This window comes from Staurois parvus, unplaced genomic scaffold (genome assembly GCF_062004578.1).
Source record: "Staurois parvus isolate SC_StPar_1 unplaced genomic scaffold, SC_StPar_1.0 ptg000860l, whole genome shotgun sequence".
Taxonomy (NCBI): Eukaryota; Metazoa; Chordata; class Amphibia; order Anura; family Ranidae; genus Staurois; species Staurois parvus.
In genome coordinates this window covers 435512-456837 of record NW_028318656.1, presented here as the reverse complement: position 1 = coordinate 456837, position 21326 = coordinate 435512, and the positions used below count along the sequence as shown (strand labels likewise).

Below are 21326 nucleotides of genomic sequence, written 5' to 3'. Positions count from 1 at the left end.
AAATATCTAACTGGGACATAAAAATTAACCTAATTTTACCTTTTTTCCACAGAAAAAAATATACAGATATTAAAAAGAGTAAAAATACACAAAAAGAAAACAGCAACACAGAAACCTCCACTAATTAAATAAAAAGCTAATTATGTTTAGGCAGCTCAATACATGAAATTGGAAGTTTCTGCTTTGGCAAAATCTCCTACCTAGAAATTGATCATGGACCTTGAATTCAACATTTGTACAAAGATATTATATATATATACACAGATCAGTCATAACTTTATGATCACTGAATATATATATATATATATATATATATATATATTTGTAATGTACAGCGCCGAGCGAACTATTGGTGCTTTTTAAATACTGTATAATAATAATTTTATATATATATATATATATATATATATATATATATTTATATATATATATATATATATATATATATATATATATTGGACCACTAAGCAACAGACCAGGTCTGTTTTTCTTTAGCCCAGGTAAGACGCTTCTGACGTTGTTTGTTGTTCAGGAGCGGCTTGACAAGAGGAATACAACATTTGAAGCCCATGTCCAGGATCCATCTGTGTGTTGTGGCTCTTGATGCACTGACTCCAGTCCCTAACACTTTTGAATGGCCTTTTCCTGACAATCCTCTCCAGGCTGCGGTCATCCCTGCTGCTTGTGCACCTTTTTTTTTCTTCCACACTTTTCCCTTCCACATAACTTTCTATTAATGTGCTTTGATATAGCACTTTGGGAGCATCCAACTTCTTTTGCATTTACCTTTTGAGGCTTTCCCTCCTTATGGAGGGTGTCAATGATGGTTTTCTGCACAACTGTCAGGTCAGCACTCTTTCCCATGATTGTGATTCCTACTGAACCAGACTGAGAGACCATTTAAAGGCTCAGGAACCCTTTGCAGGTGTTCTGGCTTAATTAGCTGATTAGAGTGGGACACTTTGAGCCGAGAATATTGCATCTTTTTCACAATATTCTCATTTTCTGAGATTGTGGATTTGGGGTTTTCATGCGCTGTAAGCCATAATCATCACAATTATGACAAATCACGGCTTGAACTATCTTGCTTTGCATGTAATGAGTCTATCTAATATACTAGTTTCACCTTTTAAGTTGCATTACTGAAATAAATGAACTTTTGCACCATATTCTAATTTTTCGAGTTTCACCTGTAGAACTAAAATACCGTATCTCATCAACCCAAAAGATAAAACTAAAATCACTAATCCACAAGAAATAGCAAATTCATTTGCTAGTTACTACGATTCGACTTTTTATAACCTAAATCAAGACAAATCCACTCTCCAACCTCCTATGGAAAACATACAAGCATTTTTATCACAAATTTGCTTACCTACTCTTTCAGAATCATAACTAAGTATCTTAAACTCCCCTATCACAATAAATGAAATAAACTGAACAATGGAAAAACTACCCAATGGCAAAAGTCCGGAACCAGATGGATTTTCCAGCGACTACTATAAAATTTTCAAAAATTCCATGAGTCCTCATCTAAACCAACTATATACAGACACGTTTTCTTCTGCCTCATTACCTACCGAAATGCAGCAAGTAATAATTGTAACAATCTCCAAATCAGGTAAGATCCAGACAACCCACAAAATTTCAGGCCTATTTCTTTATTAAATACTGATATTAAGATCTACGCTAAAATGATAGCGTGCAGACTGGCCAATATACTCCCAGATTTGATCAATCCTGATCAGTTAGGCTTAACTAAAGGTAGACAAACATCTGACCCAACCCGGAGACTAATCAACATAATTCATTACGCAGACTCACAAAAAATTCCCTCCTTATTACTTGCTCTGGACGCTGAAAAGGCTTTTGATAGGATACACTGGACATTTCAGGATTTTCAGGAACAATTATTAATGCTATTTCAGCACTTTACTCAAATCCTTCCACCCAAGTCTAAGTATCTAACACGCTATCCAAACCATTCTTAATTACGAATGGTACCAGACAAGGATGCCCATTGTCGCCACTAATTTTTAACCTATCAATTGAACCTCTTGCTGAAACTATAAGAAACAATCCAGAGTTACATGGCTTCTATATAGGTAAAAAACAGCACAAAATAACGCTCTTTGAGGATGACATCATTTTAATGCTAACTAATCCCTCTACTTCTTTAGCAGCAATTCAACAAAATCTTATACAATTCAGTAATACTTCATATTATAAAATAAATGCATCCAAACCTAATATCCTAAATCTAGGTGTAGATCACATTCTATGATCACAGATTTCCCTACATCTGAGAAAATTAACCCATTCCTTATCTTGGAATATTGTTGACAAACAAAACCTCTGACCTAGGAACTCTCAATTATTCTAAATTCATTCCAAAAATTCAAACCCACCTTAATCAAATGGCTAACTATCCTGGTCTGGCAGACTGGCCGCATTTAAAATGTTCATGTTCCAATTCCAATTCTAATTAAATCTTCATATCTAACAAAACTACAATCTATGCTTAACCATTTCCCAAGATGGCTACAGCGAGGTTGTCTAGTTCTGGGAGGGCATACATGGACGTCCTCCCAGAACACGCCCCCTGCGCCCCCCACCCCGGGGCGCTCACCCATCGCCTCCGGTGATCGCTTTGTCCTACGGACACGAGATATGGTAAAAGGCCAATCACGGCAGCCTATTACCACGTGATTAGCTGTGTCCAATGACACAGTGGATCATCGGGTAAATACAGTTATCAGCAGCACTTTCCTCATGCTGTCACAGCATGAGGAAAGTACTGCTGAGAACAGGCAATTGTCAGTGGAGGGGTCGGCACTGATCATCAGGGCACTGATGATCAGTACCCAGCAGTGAAGCCCACCTGTGCCACCCACCTGTGCCCATCAGTGCTGCCCACCTGTACCCATCAGTGCCACCCACCTGTGCCCATAAGGGCCACCTATCAGTGCAGCATCATCAGTGCCAGCACATCAATGCTGCCTATCATTGCCGCCTATCAGTAACTACCATCAGTGCCCATCAGTGCTGCCTATCCGTGCCACCTCATCAGTGCCCATCAGTGCTGCCTATCCATGCCGCCTCATCAGTGCATATCAGTGCTGCCTATCAGTGATGCCTATCAGTGTAGCCTGACCAATGCACATTAGTGAAGGAGAACAATTACTTGTTTGCAAAATTTTATAATAGAAACCAAAAAAAAATTTTTTCCAAATGTTTTGCTACTTTTTTGCTTATAGAACAAAGAATAAAACACCTAGTGAATACCATAAAATAAAGCTCTATTTGTGTGAAAAAAATGATAAAAATTTCATATGGGTACAAGTTTGCATGACCGCACAATTGTCATTCAAAGTGCAACAGCGCTGAAAGACGAAAATTGCCCTGGACAGGAAGGGGGTATAAGTGCCCGGTAGGCAAGTGGTTTTAAAACGTACGTCTGGACAAATATGAGACCTAAATGCTCACATATTATATTAATCAAACACAAAAAAATAGGAGGAATGGGATTTGTTGACATTAGGGACTATCACAAAGCATCATTATTAGACCAACTCAAACATTGGTTTATAATGTAAGATGATACAAAATGGGGTGAAATTGAAAAAAGTCTAGCCCAGGGGAGGGCTGACCATTTGGAAACTCGGGTACTGCCCCGAGGGTCCAGGGTCAGTAGGGGGCCCCATGAGATGCCCCTGGTACCTTTTTCATAGGCTTTTTTTGAGTTCGGGCAAGGACACAGGGGCCCCATGATCCCCTATTGCCCGGGGGCCCCATGAGTTGTCAGTCCACCCCTGGTCTAGCCTCTACTACAGATTTAAGTGCCATACTACTAGCCAGCTCGTGGCAAAGGATTCTCACTAGTAAAACAACACCAACTATACGAGCCGCAATTGAAGCCTGGAAATCCTTAAGCTCCATGCCTATAGATCCTCTCCGAATAAGTCCTCTTCCTATACCAGCCTTAGAAGTTGTAATGCCTATCATAGATATCTCGAATTGGAGACATTATGGCATACGCACAATACAAGATATTTGTGTTAAAAACAACATTACAAATTTTGACTTCCTTATGAAAGAATTTAACCTCCTCCCTTCTAAAAAATCAACCTATACACGCATCCGGTAAAAACAATATATATTTCCAAAGTATCTTTACAGTTCTATAGCTCCACTACTCCTAAATCAGGTGGTATAACCCAATTTTATAACCTTCTACAATGTAAATCAGAATTTAATAAGACGACTCCCTTAATCAAGTGGGAAAAAGACTTAGAGACTGAAATCTCTAATGAGCAGTGGGAATGTGCATTCAGAAGTATGTTTTCAGCTAGTAGATGTGTTAATCTTTGGGAGCTAACGCACAAACTTTCCACAAGATGGTATCTAACTCCTTACCAAATGGCCAAATTCTCAGAACAACATAGTCCTCAATGCTGGAGAAACTACGGTCAGATTGGTACGCTATTACATATATTATGGACATGTAAAAACATTAGAAGCTATTGGTATAAAGTTGATACACATGATATCAGAAATTAATGGGATATTAAAACAACCAGAGCCTACCCTAGCCATTTTGAATATAAATATAGACACATATCCAATCCATTATCGAGTCTTAGTGACACATTTTCTTCTAGCATCAAGACTTACCATTACTAGACACTGGAAAAAAGACTTAGCCCCTTCTCTAAAAGAAGTCATTGAGCTGGTCCAGACCCACTTCATCTACGGGAAATCTTTAGCTTACCTAAACGATAGAATTACCATATTTGACAAAGCTTGAACTCCCCGTCCGACTGGCTCAGAACTGTAACCTAAAATATTATTATGTTTAACCTTTTTTTTTGGATACTCTAAAATGATTATTCGATGGAACTTCAAAAATCTCAAGATCACAATTCAATCAAGCATCTGTGGGAAGAACAAGTCAGATCCATGGAGACTCAACCTCGCAACTTACAGGACTTAAAGAATCTGCTACTGATGGCTGGGTGCCAGATACCACAGCTTACCATTAGAGGTCTAGTGGCTTCCATGCCTTGATGAGACAGGGCTGTTTTGGTGGCAAAATACAAAGTGGTTGCATACAATGGATAAAGCCCCTTTTATGAGACAAATGGTTAATCCGACAACAAAGAAGGCTTGTATCAGAAATTGTGGTTTAAAAATATTATTTATTCATGGCTAAAAATTGGAATGCATAAAAATTGTAGTGACGCACAGTGCTCAGTAACCTCAACATAAACATATAAACACATTTTTTTAATTTTAATTTTGTTTGTATGTTTATATATATATATGTTGAGGTTACTGAGCACTGTGCGTCACTACAATTTTTATGCATTGCAATTTTTTTCTTTATTAACTGTATGTGATCACTTTGTATTTTGTCTGATTATGGTTCAAACAGCAACACTAATATAGTAATACGGCAGTCAGTGTTTTCTATATTCCCTCCTTTTTCTTTAGTATAGTTCTGTTTTGGTGGCAAACCTATTGTTATAAAGTTATGGCTCATCGGTGTATACTGAGTGTGTATATACTGTATATATATCTATATATATCTATCTATATATAGATACATCTCTCTCTCTCTATATATATATATATATATATATATATATAGATCTCTCTCTTTCTCTATATCTATCTATCTATCTATCTATCTATACATATCTTTCTCTCGCTCTCTCTCTATATATCTATATATAGATATATAGATCTCTCTCTCTCTCTCTCTCTCTGTATATATATATATATATATATATATATATATATATATATGTATATATATATATATCTATATGTATATATATATATATATACATATATATATATACTGTATATAAATAATTTTATTTATTTCATTTATTTTTTTAACCAACATCATTACAATAATAGGTCATTCTAACAGTTTTGAGAGTCCCCCTGTGCATTATATGTGACATGTATCAAGTGTATTATGGCTGATCGGTGTATACTGAGTGTGTATATACTGTATATATATCTATCTATATATATATATAGATACATCTATCTATATATATATATATATATATATATATATATATCTTTCTCTCTCTCTCTCTATATATATATATATATATATATATATAGATATATCTATTTATATATATATCTTTATCTATCTATCTATCTATCTATCTATCTTTCTTTCTATCTATTTATATATATATATATATATATATATATATATATATATATTTCTCTCTATATATATATAAATACATCTCTCTCTCTCTATATATATATATATATATATATATATATATATATATATATATATACATATCTCTCTCTCTATATATATAATATATATATATATATATATATATACATATCTATATATATATAAATATATATATATATATATATATATGTATACTGTATATAAATAATTTTGTTTATTTAATTTATTTTCTTAACCAACATCATTACAATAATAGGTCATTCTAGTGGTATTGCGAGTTCCCTTGTGCATTATATGTGACATGTATCAAGTTTGTTAAAAACTTGTTTATTCAAAATATAATGATAAAAAAACTAAGACAAAGGTCAATGCATGTAAATGTCATACAGTGAATACTGTCACTTCATTTTTTATTCCATTCCCACTTAGTTTGACTGTAAGGCTCCATGCACACTGGCTTAAAAAAATGCCAGTGCTCTTGGCAGACAAATGGCTAATTTTGAGTGTTTTTTGTACTAGCGTTTAGGAGCATTTAGCATTTTTGTTTTCTGCTACAAAAACACTCTCATAAATGCAAAACAGAAGGGTTTTTTTTCTGTCTCTAAGCCCTGGTTCACATATATGTGGCCATGCACGGGCATGAGAGCCCATTTATTTGAATGGACTCCCATGCCCCATGACACACAGGGAAGAAGTCCCTGCACTTCTTCTAAAAATGCAAGCCGCACGGGAACCTTGGTTCCCAGTATGGTTGCGTTTTCCAGTGCGGACGGCATGCCATTAGAACTAATGGCACCCGCCCGTGGGTCCGCATTTCTCTGTGTGGGTGGTGCGGCTGCATGGATTTTCGTGCAGATCTGCAGCGGCACCACCCACACAGATGTGAACCTAGCCTAAATGCTGAGCTTACAAAATGCCTCTAGACTACCTAATGTGCATGGACACATAGGATAACATTAGTTGCTTCTACAGGCAAAATGCTAAACTCCTCTAGGAGCAACGTTTTTGTTTTTAAGCCAGTGTGCGTAGAGCCTCTGAAAAGTCACAGATGAACAATTTCAACACAAGTCAAGCAACCTCAAAGATATTCCAACTACACGGACAGCTGTGGAAAGATTCCTCCTTCGTATCCAGTTCTACAACTTGTACACTTACGAAAAATGGCAAGATGCCTTGGCCTGCCTGTTACATCGTGACCTGTCAATGACTTTCCTGACCTTACCTCCAGTATCCTCTATAGCCTTTATAAGGTGACGGGATTCCTCCTGCACTCGCTCCTCCATTGACCGCTTCCCCATTCCGAAATTCCTCAGTGTGGTCACAGTAAACCGTCTAACTTGCTGCCAGCGTTCACCATTGGTGGTGATGATACCTAAAATATGAAAGAAATCATTACTTAATTGATACTTAAATGAGGGGCACTCAAGTCAAACCGGGATTTTTGAGTTCATATAATAAATGAACAATTGAGTACTGTCCGTGATACTTTTTTTTATTTGCACCAACATACAATTTTGAGGACAGCTTTCAGGGAATGTCTCCTTCTTCAGGTCTAAGCAGTACTGAAACAAATACATATAAAAATGCAGCGCTGTAAAATGATCAAATCATGCACATCAACACAATAATAGTCCTGAAAAGGTGCTCATTAATTCCCAGTGCCAATGGAAAGAATGCAAACTAACCAGAAGCCCATTTAAATAACGCATGTGTGTAAGAAATACTGGAGATTCCCCTCTCTCCCTCTGGTCAGAAAATGGATATGTGCTGAAATGGATGACGATAACGCCCTCTAGTGGGAAAACGAAATCCTGCAGGTCAGGAAGCTCCCAGGATAAGATATTCCTTAGGAGGAGCCTGTGGACGTCGTTGACACTACGCCGCCGGTGCCATGTGGAGGCCCGGCGGCCACCTATAATTTTAAGAGGGTCAGTGGGTCACTTTCACTTGCCACCTGATTATATGTTTTACTTGTTTTTTTTAAATAAATTGAAGTAATATACTACACTATGAGTATCTCTCTGTGTTCTCTGTGAGGGGTCTTTCTCCCAATTTCACAGCCACAGAGTGATTTCAATCCCAGCCCTGGCTCCATTGAAGAGGAATATCTTATCCTGGAAGCTTCCTGACCTGCAGGATTTCGTTTTCCCACTAGAGGGCGTTATCGTCATCCATTTCAGCACATATCCATTTTCTTACACACATGCGTATTTTAAATGCGCTTCTGGTTAGTTTGCATTCTTTCCATTGGCACTGGGAATTAATGAGCACCTTTTCAGGACTATTATTGTGTTGATTTGCATGATTTGATCATTTTACAACGCTGCATTTTTATATGTATATGTTTTACTGAGGATTTTTACATGCGTTTATCCTGGATGTTCAGCTGCTGTTTCTTTGAGAGCGCTCACTGTGTGTCCTTTACCTATACAGTACTGAAACAAAGATTTTGCAGAATGTTGGAAGAGATGTAGGGGATGGGAAAAAAAAACAGAGATAAGATACAGCAAAAGCAAAGTCTGGGGGGGGGGGGTGGGGAGACAACACTAGCAGAGGCAGTCATGCTTGAGCTGAAAGTCATAAAACTGTTGGATAATGAGTGAGGAATATCATGTCCAAATTCAGGCTGTAATCTCTTGTGTCAAATAGAATTATCATTCTTAGTTCAAAAGTTTTTCTTTCCTGAATGGATTTCAAAATTTCCTTTAAGAACTAAAATATTGAGGTCTTCCAAATTATGGTCTGGTTGTGCGAAATGGTGTCCTACAGGTGTGCAGAGGTCATCTTCTTCATGTTCCTTGATGGTATGTCTGTACAAATTCATCCTTGTTTGCAACTTCTGTCCTGTTTCGCCAACATAAGATCCTTTGCTGCATTTTCTGCACTGGATAAGGTACACAACATTACTGGAGGTGCAGCTGTATGAGCCAGAAATATTGAAGATCCCTTTTGAGTGTCTGACACTTGTCACCTCAAGCAAAATGTATAATAAATGAAAAACTTTCAAGGAGTGTAAACTGCATTTATTTTTTGACATACTCTCCTGCTAGATTTATACACTTATGTCAGAGTTTAACTAATTCCTGGAAAGCTTCGGCATAGAAAGATTTGTCAGTATGCCTGACCCATCAAAGGACAGCCGGCTTCACTTAGTGATGATTGTGGTCACCTTTCCCACAGAAAGATTTGTCTTCTGTGCAATTTCACGACAGGTTATGTGTTCATTATCCAGAATCAGGTGTTCGACGCACTGAATGTTCACAGGAATGACTGCTGTGGGTGGGAACCACCACGACCTGGATTGTTACTGATGAATGTACGGCCATATTGGAAACTCTTATACAATTTGAATGTATTACTGAGTCTGAGCGTCTCATCGCTGTGCTGTGAACAGGGGCGGACTGACCATTTGGAAACTCGAGGGCCCGGGGTCAGTAGGGGGCCCCATGAGATGCCCCTTGTACCTTTTTCATAGGCTTTTTTGAGTTTGGGCAAGGACACGGGGCCCCATGATCCCCTATTGCCCGGGGGCCCCATGAGTTGTCAGTCCGCCCCTGCCTGTGAATGAAGTCTCCTGTAGATATATGCAGGTTTTACGCCTTCGTTCACAAGAAACTCCATCACCACACGCTGTTCCATGCATGCACCAACACTGTTGTCTGCCATCTTCATTAATGGTCTTTGGACTGGCCCACAACGTTTTAGCCTGAAGCCTTGCACCTGAGGAACAAAGGTACATCCTGTGCACTTTTTGCATTTATTGTGTGTTCATTTTTTTTTTGGTTTTTGAATCACGCTGCGGGCTCTGACAACAAAAAAAGAAACCCTTTAAGAAAATTGTACACCTGTATTTTTCTCCTAGTCTTTTCTGAATTAGGTGCCTGGTCAAAATCCAGCTTTTAACATCTGGTACATGTCTATAGATATTTTAAAAAGCACAGATTTTCCTTACCAAAACCTTCTGACAATCTTTGTGATATCGGTAAGGATCCACGAGCTCCGAACTGATAAGAATAATTGATCAGGGCCTCCTTGATAACTGCATATCCACAAAGCACTACCACAGGTTTAGAACCAAACCAGAGAGTGAAGATGGGTCCATACTGCTTAGAAAGCTGTAAGAGAACACACATATAGAAGTAAATACAGTACATTAAAGAGAGGGCAGCAAAGCGGCTAAATGGTTAGCAATTCCACCTGGCAGTACCAGGGACCCTAGTTTAAATCCCAACCACAGCACCACCTGCCTGGAGTTTGCATGTTCTCCCTGTGCCTGTATGGGTTTCCTCCCACACTACAAAGACATGCTGATAGGTTAATTGGATCCTGTCTAAAACTTGCCCTAGTATGTGTATGAATGTAGTTTATCGACTTTAGACTGTATGCCCTATAGGGTTAGGGACTGATATGAATGTACAATATACAGTATGTAAAGCGCTGCGTAAACTGATGGTAAGTACCTGTAATAAAATAAAGAGGACCTTTCACTTAAAATAATTCATATTTTTCCACTTCATGGTTTCTGGCTGGAGCCTGCACCCCTGGAGTGGCAGTCCACAAATTCCAGAAAAACTCACTTTGGGTAACTCACAATCAGGGGGGACTGACCATTTGGAGCCCGGGGTCAGTAGGGGGCCCCATGAGATGCCCCTGGTACCTTTTTCATAGGCTTTTTTGAGTTTGGGCAAGGACACAGGGGCCCCATGATCCCCTATTGCCCGGGGGCCCCATGAATTGTCAGTCCGCCCCTGCTCACAATATTTTTATTATGGCATCTCGGTCACAGCACCCTTCCATGTTTTTTTACCACACCTGCCTCCTTGAATGGGTCTTTTGGCTGGGAGCAGAGGACGTTTTTTACCAGCTAGAAGGCCAGCTATTTTCTTGCATCTTGGCTTCCTAAAGCACTTATTCTTTTTTATTTTTGCACTTTTGTCACAAGCCTGCAGCACTTTACTCACTCCCGATAAGTAGGAACTTACCCTGAAAGTCTTGATGGGTAGGGCAAGTGGCGTTATGGTTAGGTGCTCCTCCTTCCATGGGGTCTCTCTTCAAGGGAGCCCCACCTAGTACTTGGTTTTGTCCAGCTGGACCATGAGTACCCAGTACTCCATGTGTTACAACTTGGGTATCTTTTTGGGCTTCACATTTTGTATGCTCACTTTTCTATTGCACCTGGAGTTACTCTGTAATTATCTATATGTATCTGTGTTTAGATTGCCATTACTAAATGTTTCTATAAGTGCCTTTGTTGAAGTTTTTATGATAGTTTTTAAGAAATGTCTCTTTAAAGGGTTGACTTAAAAAGAATTTGCATTCGCCCAGTGACAGTGCATGTATATTCATTATGTGGGAATGGGGGCAAAAACATTTTTTTTACCGGCCTCTATGCTGATTTAACTATTTGCCGCCCGCCCTATAGCCGAATGGCGGCTGGCAAATGTCATCAGCGTTCTGGGTGGACACCATATGGCGTCCTCCCGCACATGCGCAGATTGCACTCCTGCAGAGCCACGCAGCAGTGCGATCTGTCACCGGCCGTGTACCTCGGACACGGCCGATGACAGATCTGAGTACTGGCCCCCATTGCCGGTACCATGTCACCTGCTGTGACCAATCACAGCAGGTCACATGACAGTTGTATACAATGGATGGCTTCATTCATGCCATCCATTGTATACTAGTGTCTAGCTGTGAATGGTCATAACTAATCACATGCGCATGTCATGTGATTAGCTGTGGCCAAATCACAGCTAAGCACAAAAAAAAAACAACAAAAAACCCTGAATGAATCGATGTCATTCAGGTAAATGCTTGCTTATAGCAATGTAATTCTTTGCTAAAAGCAAATTGTGTAAAAAAAAAAAAAAATACTGATCACTTCCCCAAAGTAGTACAATGTTACTATGGTAACATTGTACTACTTTGGACATAGTGAAATATGAAAAAAAAATCTTAAGAAAAATAAAAAAATTTTAATAAAAAATAATTTAAAAAAAAGATAAAAAATATATATATATATATATTTTTTTTTTTTTTTCATACTGTCACCAGTCAGTGTCTCTGTTCACCGCCATGCCAGTTATATGATGACGCTGTACTGCACTGGTGGCAATATGTAAAAAAAAAATAGTGAAACAAATTTTTTTAATTTTTTAATTTTCCAAAAAATTATGGCAAAAAAAATACAACTTCAAAAAACTCGCCATGCCTCTTATGAAGTACGTCGGACTGTCTACTCTGCAAAAAGGGGTCATTTGGGGGATATCAGTACTGTCCTGACATTCTTGGACCTCAAGAAATTAGATTGGCCGTCAGTACTTCAGGATTGATCAATATTCAGATCTATACCATAGTTTGTAAACTCCATAACATTCTTACAAACTAAATAATACATCCTAATTTGGGTTATTTTCACCAAAGACATGTAGCAGAATACATCTCGGCCTAAATTTATGAAGAACAATTATTTATTTGCAAACGTTTATAACAGAAACAAAGAAATATGTGTTTTTTTCAAAATTTTTGGTCTTTTTTGGTTAATTTAGCAAAAAATAAAAATCCCAGCGGTGATTAATTACCACCAAAAGAAAGCTCTAGTTGTGTGAAGAAAATGATAAAATTTTAGTTTGGGTACAATGTTGCATGACCGCGCAATTGTCATTTAAAGTGTGAGAGCGCTGAAACCTGAAAAATGGCCTGGGCAGGAAGGGGGTAAAATTGCCCGATATGGAAATGGTTAAGGAAAATTATTTTGTTTAAACAGAAAATACTGTATCTGGCTAGAAGATGGAGCAAAGTATTATAGGAGAATCCTATGAAATGTAGCTCCATCTAGCAGCCAAATGTGGTATTTCTATTTTACATGATTTCCATTTGAACAGAACAGCATATATGTAGTCTATTTGTATTTGGTTTTCTCTTAACCACCAGCACAGAAGGAATGTTCATGTATTTATACTGGGCAAATGGTTATGCAAATTCTTTACAATTCAACCCCTTGTCTATAATGTAAATAATTCAAAATGACAATTTCAGCCTATTATAAAGAGCCCCTATAGGTCTCAGCTGAAGCCGTGCACGGATTGAATTGTGGGAAGCAGTTACTTCAATCCCCGATTCTCAGCATATGTGTAAGTGTAGGCATACAGATAAATGAACAATTGAAATATGTATCTGTAAACTGCCCTGCAACCTCCTACAATCTCTTTTATATCTGTACTTCTCTATATTGTCAAAGGTTTTGGGCCTTTACACACATAAACTTTATTTGCATCCCAGTCTTAGTCCGCAGGGTTCAATATTGAGTTGGCCCCGCCCTTTGCAGCTATAGCGGCTTCAACTCTTCTGGGAAGGCCGTCCACAAGGTTTAGGAGGGTGTCTATGGGAAGGTTTGACCATTCCTCCAGAAGCACATTTGTGAGATCAGGCACTGATGTCAGGTGAAAAGGCCTGGCTCGCAGTCTCCGCTCTAATTCATCCAAAAAGGTGTTCTGTTGGGTTGAGGTCAGGACTCTGTGCAAGCCAGTCAAGTTCCTCCACCCCAAATTCACTCATCCATGTCTTTATTAGTGATGGGCCGAACACCCCCTTGTTCGATTTGTGGAAGAACATTCGAGCAGACCAAAAGTTCGCCACAAACATCAAGTTCCCACTCTAATTCATTCCAAAGGTGTTCTATTTGGTTCAGGTCAGGAGTCTGTGCAGGCCAGTCAAGCTCCTCCACCCCAAACTGGTTCATCCATGTCTTTATGGACCTTGCTTTGTGCACTGGTGTGCAGTCATGTTGGAACAGGAAGGGGCCATCCCCAAACTCTTCCCACAAAGTTGGGAGCATGAAATTGTCCACCTTAAGCGTTCCCTTCACTGGAACTAAGAGGCCAAGGCCAAAATCTGAAAAAACAGCCCCACACCATAATCCCCCCTCCACCAAACTTTACATTTGGCACAATGCAGTCAGGCAAGGACTGTCCTCCTGGCAACCTCCATTCCCAAACATGTCTACCGGATTGACAGACAGAAAAGCGTGATTGGTCACTCCAGAGAACACGTCTCCATTGCTCTAGAGTCCAGTGGTGGCGTACTTTACACCATGGCATTTGACGCTTTGCATTGCACTTGGTGATGTAAGGCTTGGATGCAGCTGCTTGGCAATGGAAACCCATTCCATGAAGCTCTCTGCGCACTGTTGTTGTGCTAATATGAAGAGGTCTTTAGCTATTGACTCTACAGACAGTTGATGACTTCTGCACACTGTCTGCTTCAGCATGCGCTGACCCCGCTCTGTCATTTTACGTGGCCTACCACTTGGTGGCTGAGTTTCTGTTGCTAACAGTTGCTTCCACTTTGGTATAATACCACTAACAGTTGGAATATTTAGTAGCAAGGAAATTTCACAGACATAAATTTCACCAACCTATCATGTTGAATTCACTGAGCTCCTGAGAGCGACCCATTCTTTCACAAATGTTTGTAGAAGAAGTCTGCATGCCTAGGGGCTTGATTTTATACACCTGTGGCCATGGAGTTGATTGAAACACCTGAATCCAATGATTTGAAGGGCTGGCCCAATACTTTTGGCAATATAGTATATCTTACTATCACCTGTCAAATGTCTGAAGTCTATTACTATGTCCTGTCTGATGTCTGCAGTCTCTGACCATCTTCAGTAGTATGTCTGGACTTTCTGATCACCTGCTGTGAAATGTTTGCAGTCTCTGACCATCTTCTGCAGTCAGTGCTATCTTAACCTCCCTGGCGGTATTCCCGAGTGTAGCTCGGGGTAACATTTCAGTACCAAAAGCGGTAACCCCGAGCTACACTCGGGCTTACCCTGCGGCACTGCTCCGGCATGTATTCTTCACTTACCTTACCCTGCGCTCCCACGATGTGTCCCCTGCAGCGTCCCCGGCCATCTCCTCCGGCCGATGCCGGCATCCGGCTTCTGTGTCCTGTCCCTGTGACGTCGGGACGTACGGGCACCGCCGCCTCCGGCGGCGGGAAATTTAAAAATTTTAAAAAATGTCATTTTTTTTTTTTACATTTTACATAGTAAAACATTGCTGTATAAACCAATTTCACATACATATTGTCCCTACTGCTTTGTCCTGCGCCCTGCCTGCATTTTGTCTGTTCTTTCTGCCTGGAAACTGAGAAATGTCCATGGCGTCCAAAAAGTGTCCCTTTAGGTCAAAAGCGGTTTAGATCAGCTAGAGAACAGCGATAGCAAATCAGAACCACTTGCAGAATTGAGTGATAATGATTCGTGGGGGAAATTCATCATCAGACACTGAAAACGATTTTGCGACTGAGCTCAGCAATGTGCGAACTTGGCGCTCTATTTCACATTTCAGTGTTTTTGGTTTGATTATATTATTGAATTAAATTTTTTATTATTTTTATATTATTTTTATGATTATTTATTAAATTATAATTTATGATTTTGTGTTTCAAATTTTATAATACCCGGGATGTTTAATAGACTCTTGTTCGGACAGATTTCAGTGAGTTTTTCCTAAAAATTACAGCCTACAATAAAAAAAATACATATTTCCATGCAAAAAAATGGTACCGCTTTCAGCACCAAAAATCTGAAATAATCATACCACCAGGGAGGTTAATAGCATCATGGGCCCCTGGGCAAAGTAATTTTTTTTATATAATATTTAACATTTTCTTTCACAACACTGTTGTGAGGTCATTGGTGAGATATCAGACAGACCCCTAAAGTCTCAGTTTTGAGACAGAGAAAGGGAATGAGGAAACACATTCTCCAATTCCTTTTTGCAGCTTCAGCTGCACTGCAGATAAATTAACAGGCAGAGACTCCTGTTCATTCATAAACTGAAGCATAGTAAACACAGCTGATTGTAATTCAGCTATAAATGATACTGATCACTCACTGTGTTCATTTAGAAAAGGAAGGTGCCACTGTGTTCATTTAGAAAAGGAAGGTGCCAGTAAATTACATATTTACCAGCCCCTTCCCCGCACTCATCCTTACAGATTCAGCGCTGCCGGTTTCCCTCCTTTCCTCTACTGCTAGCTGCTGCAGGGGATCTTCAGGGGGGCACACAGGGGACCCAGGCAGTGGGGGAATCTGATAGTGGACTGGGGGGGGTGATCAGAGTGGTGGGGGGGGGAATTAATGTAACCTATCTTTTGTGGCTTCCCCGGCTTTCACCTGCTGCAGTGAGAGCCACACAGAAGAATGTCTCCAGTTATTTCATTTCATCAATGTCTTCATGCATTGATCAGCCCCTCCTGTCCATATGTGATTCCCCTGGGGCCCCTGGGCACTGCCCAAAGGCCCCATGCAAAAAGACAGTTCTGCCTTTAGTATGTCTGTAATCTCTGACCATCTCATGTATGATGTATGGAGTCTCTTACCATCGCCCTTAGCAAATCTGCAGTACTTTACTATCTCTAGTAGAATGACTGCAGTTTATAAGCATGTCTTGGATGATGTTTGCAGTCCCTGCCAGGGGCGGACTGACAACTCATAGGGCCCCCGGGCAATAGGGGATCGTGGGGCCCCTGTGTCCTTGCCCAAACTAAAAAAAGCCTATGATACCAGGGGCATCTCATGGGGCCCCCTACTGACCCAGTGCCCAAGTTTCCAAATTTTCAGTCCGCCCCTCGTCCCTGCCCATGTTCTCTCGTGTTTCTCTTAACAAAAAAAGCATTTGTGAGGTCAGCTGCTGATACTGGATGAGAAGACGCTGGTCCCAATCAGTGATCCAGTTCATCCCAAAAGAGTTCAGTAGGGTTGAGGTCAGGGCCCTATGAAGGACACTTAAAATCCTCCACACCAAACTGATCAAATCATGTTCTTATGAAACTGGTTTGTGCACAGAGGCACAGTCATACCGGAACAGAAGGCAGAAAGGGACCTTCCTCAAACTGTTGCCACAAGACTGGAAGTGCTTGTTTGTCTAGCCTAACATGGCTGTAGCCAGTGGTGTATTTAGGTTTTTTGCTGCCCTAAGCAACACAAAAATTCTGATGTCCCCCACACACCCCTACTGCCAAACCCACCTGCCACCCAACACACACACACCCGGAAGAAGAGACTCACCAGCACAACTCTCCCTTCCTTGAGTCTCATGGCCGCCCCCCTGGTTCCCCTCACTTCACTCTTCCACCTGTCACCAAGCCCCAACCTCCTCATAGGTGACACACAAGAACTGGCACAGGGCAACCAGCCGGGGGGCAGCACCATTCCCCTGAAAAATGCCACCCAAGGCATGCTTCTTGTATGAAAATATATAATCCCCCTGCGCTCCACTGGTATGAACAAACACAACCCCAAATATATGCAAGCTGCTACCACCTATTCCCAATACCACAGGATGTATGACATAAAAAAACAATATTGGTGAAGCGCTTCACATGAAAAACTAAATAAGTAGGTGCAATGATATAAAAATACATATAAAGTGACCACACTGTATTGAAAGATATTGATAACAAATGCTAAATAATCCCCCCCAAAAAAATATATAAGTGCCAAGTTCTGGGAGTGCAAAATAGGTCATGCGTTTGCTGACTAGACCGTGCCAAAATAAAATATATGCACAGTAAACATAATACACAATAACATTGCACACTCTAACTGAAAGTGGAAAGTGCTCAGTATGGGTATGAATATAGGTTAAAAGTAAAATCCACAATAAAGTGCAAAACAGGTCATGCGTTTACTGACTAGACCGTGCCAAAATGCAATATATGCACAGTATACATAATACACAATAACATTGCACACTCTAACTGAAATTAAAAAGTGCTCAGTAGGAGTAGGAATATTGGTTAAAGTAAAATCCACAATAAAGTGCAAAACAGGTCATGCGTTTGCTGACTAAATTGTGCCAAAATACAATATATGCACAGTGAAATAATACACAATAACATTGCACACTCTAACTGAAAGTGACAGGTGCTCAGTAGGAGTATAAATAATGGTAAAAAGTAAAATCCATAATAAAGTGCAATAACAAAGTGCTTGACATTTCATGTGCAAATAAACATCGCGATGTCAGTGCTTCAATTCTCCACTCCAAACATGATGTGTGTTAGCATGCCACACGTGTATATCGTAATCCAAAAATGGCTAAAGTGCCTCCTCACCTTAACCATGCGAACCCTAAGGGCCACAATGCTTTAGGTAATATAGCTCCACCAGACTGGGGATCTCTGTAATAATACTCCTGTAGTCTAAATAAAAATATCCACCTGCGCTCCACAGACTCCCTAAATATAGCTAGCTGCTATCATCTACACCCTATACCAGGGGTCTGCAACCTTTAAGACATAAAGAGCCACTTGGACCCGTTTCCGAGAGGGAAAAAAAGACTGGGAGCCGCAAAACCATTGCAACATTTAAAACAAATCCGACACTGCATACATTGCAAAAAGCGCTCTGGTCATGAAGGGGGTTTAAGGGCCCAGTAAGCAAAGGGTTAATCAGGGCCACAGTGTATCGTCATAATCACAATCATAGCCTTAGGTCAGTGGTGGGCAACCTTTTTTTTCAACTGAGCCAAATCTCGCCAAAACCACGATTGAAATTTATTTTGAGAGCCACATTTTTAAAACTGAAAATACATCCCCCATATAGTAATTCATCCCCCATATAGTAATTCATCCCCCCTATAGTAATTCATCCCCCATAGTAATTCATCCCCCATATAGTAATTCATCCCCCATATAGTAATTCATCCTCCATATAGTAATTAATCCCCCATATAGTAATTCATCCCCCATAGTAATTCATCCCCCATATAGTAATTAATCCCCCATATAGTAATTAATCCCCCATATAGTAATTAATCCCCCATAGTAATTAATCCCCCATATAGTAATTAATCCCCCATAGTAATTCATCCCCCATAGTAATTCATCCCCCATAGTAATTCATCCCCCATATAGTAATTCACCCCCCTATAGTAATTCATCCCCCATAGTAATTAATCCCCCATATAGTAATTAATCCCCCATATAGTAATTCATCCCCCATAGTAATTCACCCCCCATATAGTAATTCATCCCCCCTATAGTAATTCATCCCCCATAGTAATTAATCCCCCATATAGTAATTAATCCCCCATATAGTAATTCATCCCCCATAGTAATTCACCCCCCATATAGTAATTCATCCCCCCTATAGTAATTCATCCCCCATATAGTAATTCATCCCCCATAGTAATTCATCCCCCCTATAGTATTTCATCCCCCATAGTAATTCATCCCCCATATAGTAATTCATCCCCCATAGTAATTCATCCCCCATAGTAATTCATCCCCCATATAGTAATTCATCCCCCATATAGTAATTCATCTCCCATAGTAATTCATCCCCCATAGTAATTCATCCCCCATATAGTAATTCATCCCCCCTATAGTAATTCATCCCCCATATTAATTCATCCCCCATATTAAGTCCCCAAGTCCCCCCTGTGTCAATTCACTTACCTTTGCTCCGCGCGTTCCTCTCGCCGTGTTCCCGCGCCGTTCCGGTGTAGCATGAAAATCTGTCTCCTATGAGGATCTGTCCCCCTCGACGTATCTGCGCATGTGCCAGTTTCAGGCATTAGCAGCCAATCGGCGATCTCCGGCACATGCGCAGATACGTCGAGGGGGACAGATCCTCATAGGAGACAGATTTTCATGCTACACCGGTCTTCAGGGCGGACTGTGAGAGGACCCTAGCGGGAGCCTAGCTCCGCGGGCCGGATTAAAAGGTCTGCCGGGCCGTAGTTTGCCCATTGCTGCCCTATTGCCTGTCACCTGGTGGGCAGTGTGCTCCGGAGCCGCAGCCAAGGTGAAAAAGAGCCGCATGCGGCTCTGGAGCCGCAGGTTGCCGACACCCGCCCTATACCATGGGACACACAAAATAAATATCAAAATATTGGATGAAGCGCTCTGCTATAATAGTGCTATAAAAAATCAAAATATTATACAAAATATTATACACAAATGTAAAAGTGACTAGTACTTAAATAATATATGTGCTAAAATTATATAAAAATTCATATAAGACCAGTCTGCCCCCAAATGGCTAAAACTGGTTATACATGTGCACACACAACAAAATAGAAAGTGACCAGGTGCTTAGGTACATAAATAGTGTCTTAATAAATATAAAAAATGTTTTAAAAATCACAGTGAATAATCATAAAAGTGCCAAGTGTTTAAATAACTTGGAACATCATTTAAATAAATGATTTGTGACCTCGAGGGGTCGAATGTTGGAGGTGAGGAGGCACTCTGGATATTTAGGATTGATTCACTGGAGTGACACTTTGGTCTGAGCACAATTTGAATGAAGAAGCACTTCTATATATATATATATATATTTTTCACAGAAGAGTGATAGCTAGTTTTTTGCACATGATTATACTATATGTATATTGATTGTTATTTAAACACTTGGCACTTTTATGATTATTCACTGTGATTTTTAAATTTTTTTTTATATTTATTAAGACACTATTTATTCTTATCAACAACAGAGCAGCAATTACATTTTATTGGTCTCTGCTAAATGAGCAAAATACCAGTTTTGAGCAAAATACCAAATTTTGCCAAAACAAAACTTTCAAATTCTTAATTATCCTACTAGGCCTCTTTTACACCTGTTTTTTTTTTACTCACCTTGGGATAAAACTGATGCAACGCGAAGCTCACTTGAAGCAAATTACCAATAAACGGCAATGGGGTTGGTCCTGGTGGAAGTCGAAGCCGCATCTTCTGTATCCTCCATAATGAGATAATGAAGTAGAAGAGCAGAAATGTGCAGAGAGACAGAGTGAGGACATCCATATCTGACAATAGAATCACAGCAAGTCTATGTGTGTCTTTCTATTCTGCCAATAATTAACATGTTGAAAAACTGGATTATGTTGTTGTGTGACCTAATGTTTTCCAAAGCTCAATTGCCTCCAATAGGTCAGATTCCAAATCTCTCTTTTGAGAAAAAGGGGCCAGGAGAACAAAGGGAGGAATGATTCCTGACAAGTGCGTAAGATTATCTCGCACCCGAATTTCCAGTTTTACAAGTGTTGTGCCAGCCCACCTGTAATATAAGTTACAG

General features: G+C 39.8%; 1 protein-coding gene across 1 annotated transcript in view; it reads right to left on the bottom strand.

Annotated features, from left to right (window-relative positions):
• LOC149443278 (cytochrome P450 2A4-like) overlaps window positions 1-21083 on the bottom strand; it is a 70939-nt gene extending 49856 nt beyond the window's left edge. The window contains exons 1-3 of the mRNA XM_089655650.1: window positions 20888-21083; window positions 10188-10350; window positions 7458-7607 (exon numbers count right to left, since the gene is read on the bottom strand). Coding sequence (XP_089511776.1) covers window positions 7458-7607; window positions 10188-10350; window positions 20888-21055 — 481 coding nt within the window. The 5' untranslated portion in view covers window positions 21056-21083. The remainder of the gene's footprint in view (window positions 1-7457; window positions 7608-10187; window positions 10351-20887) is intronic.
• Window positions 21084-21326: the final 243 nt, after the last annotated feature.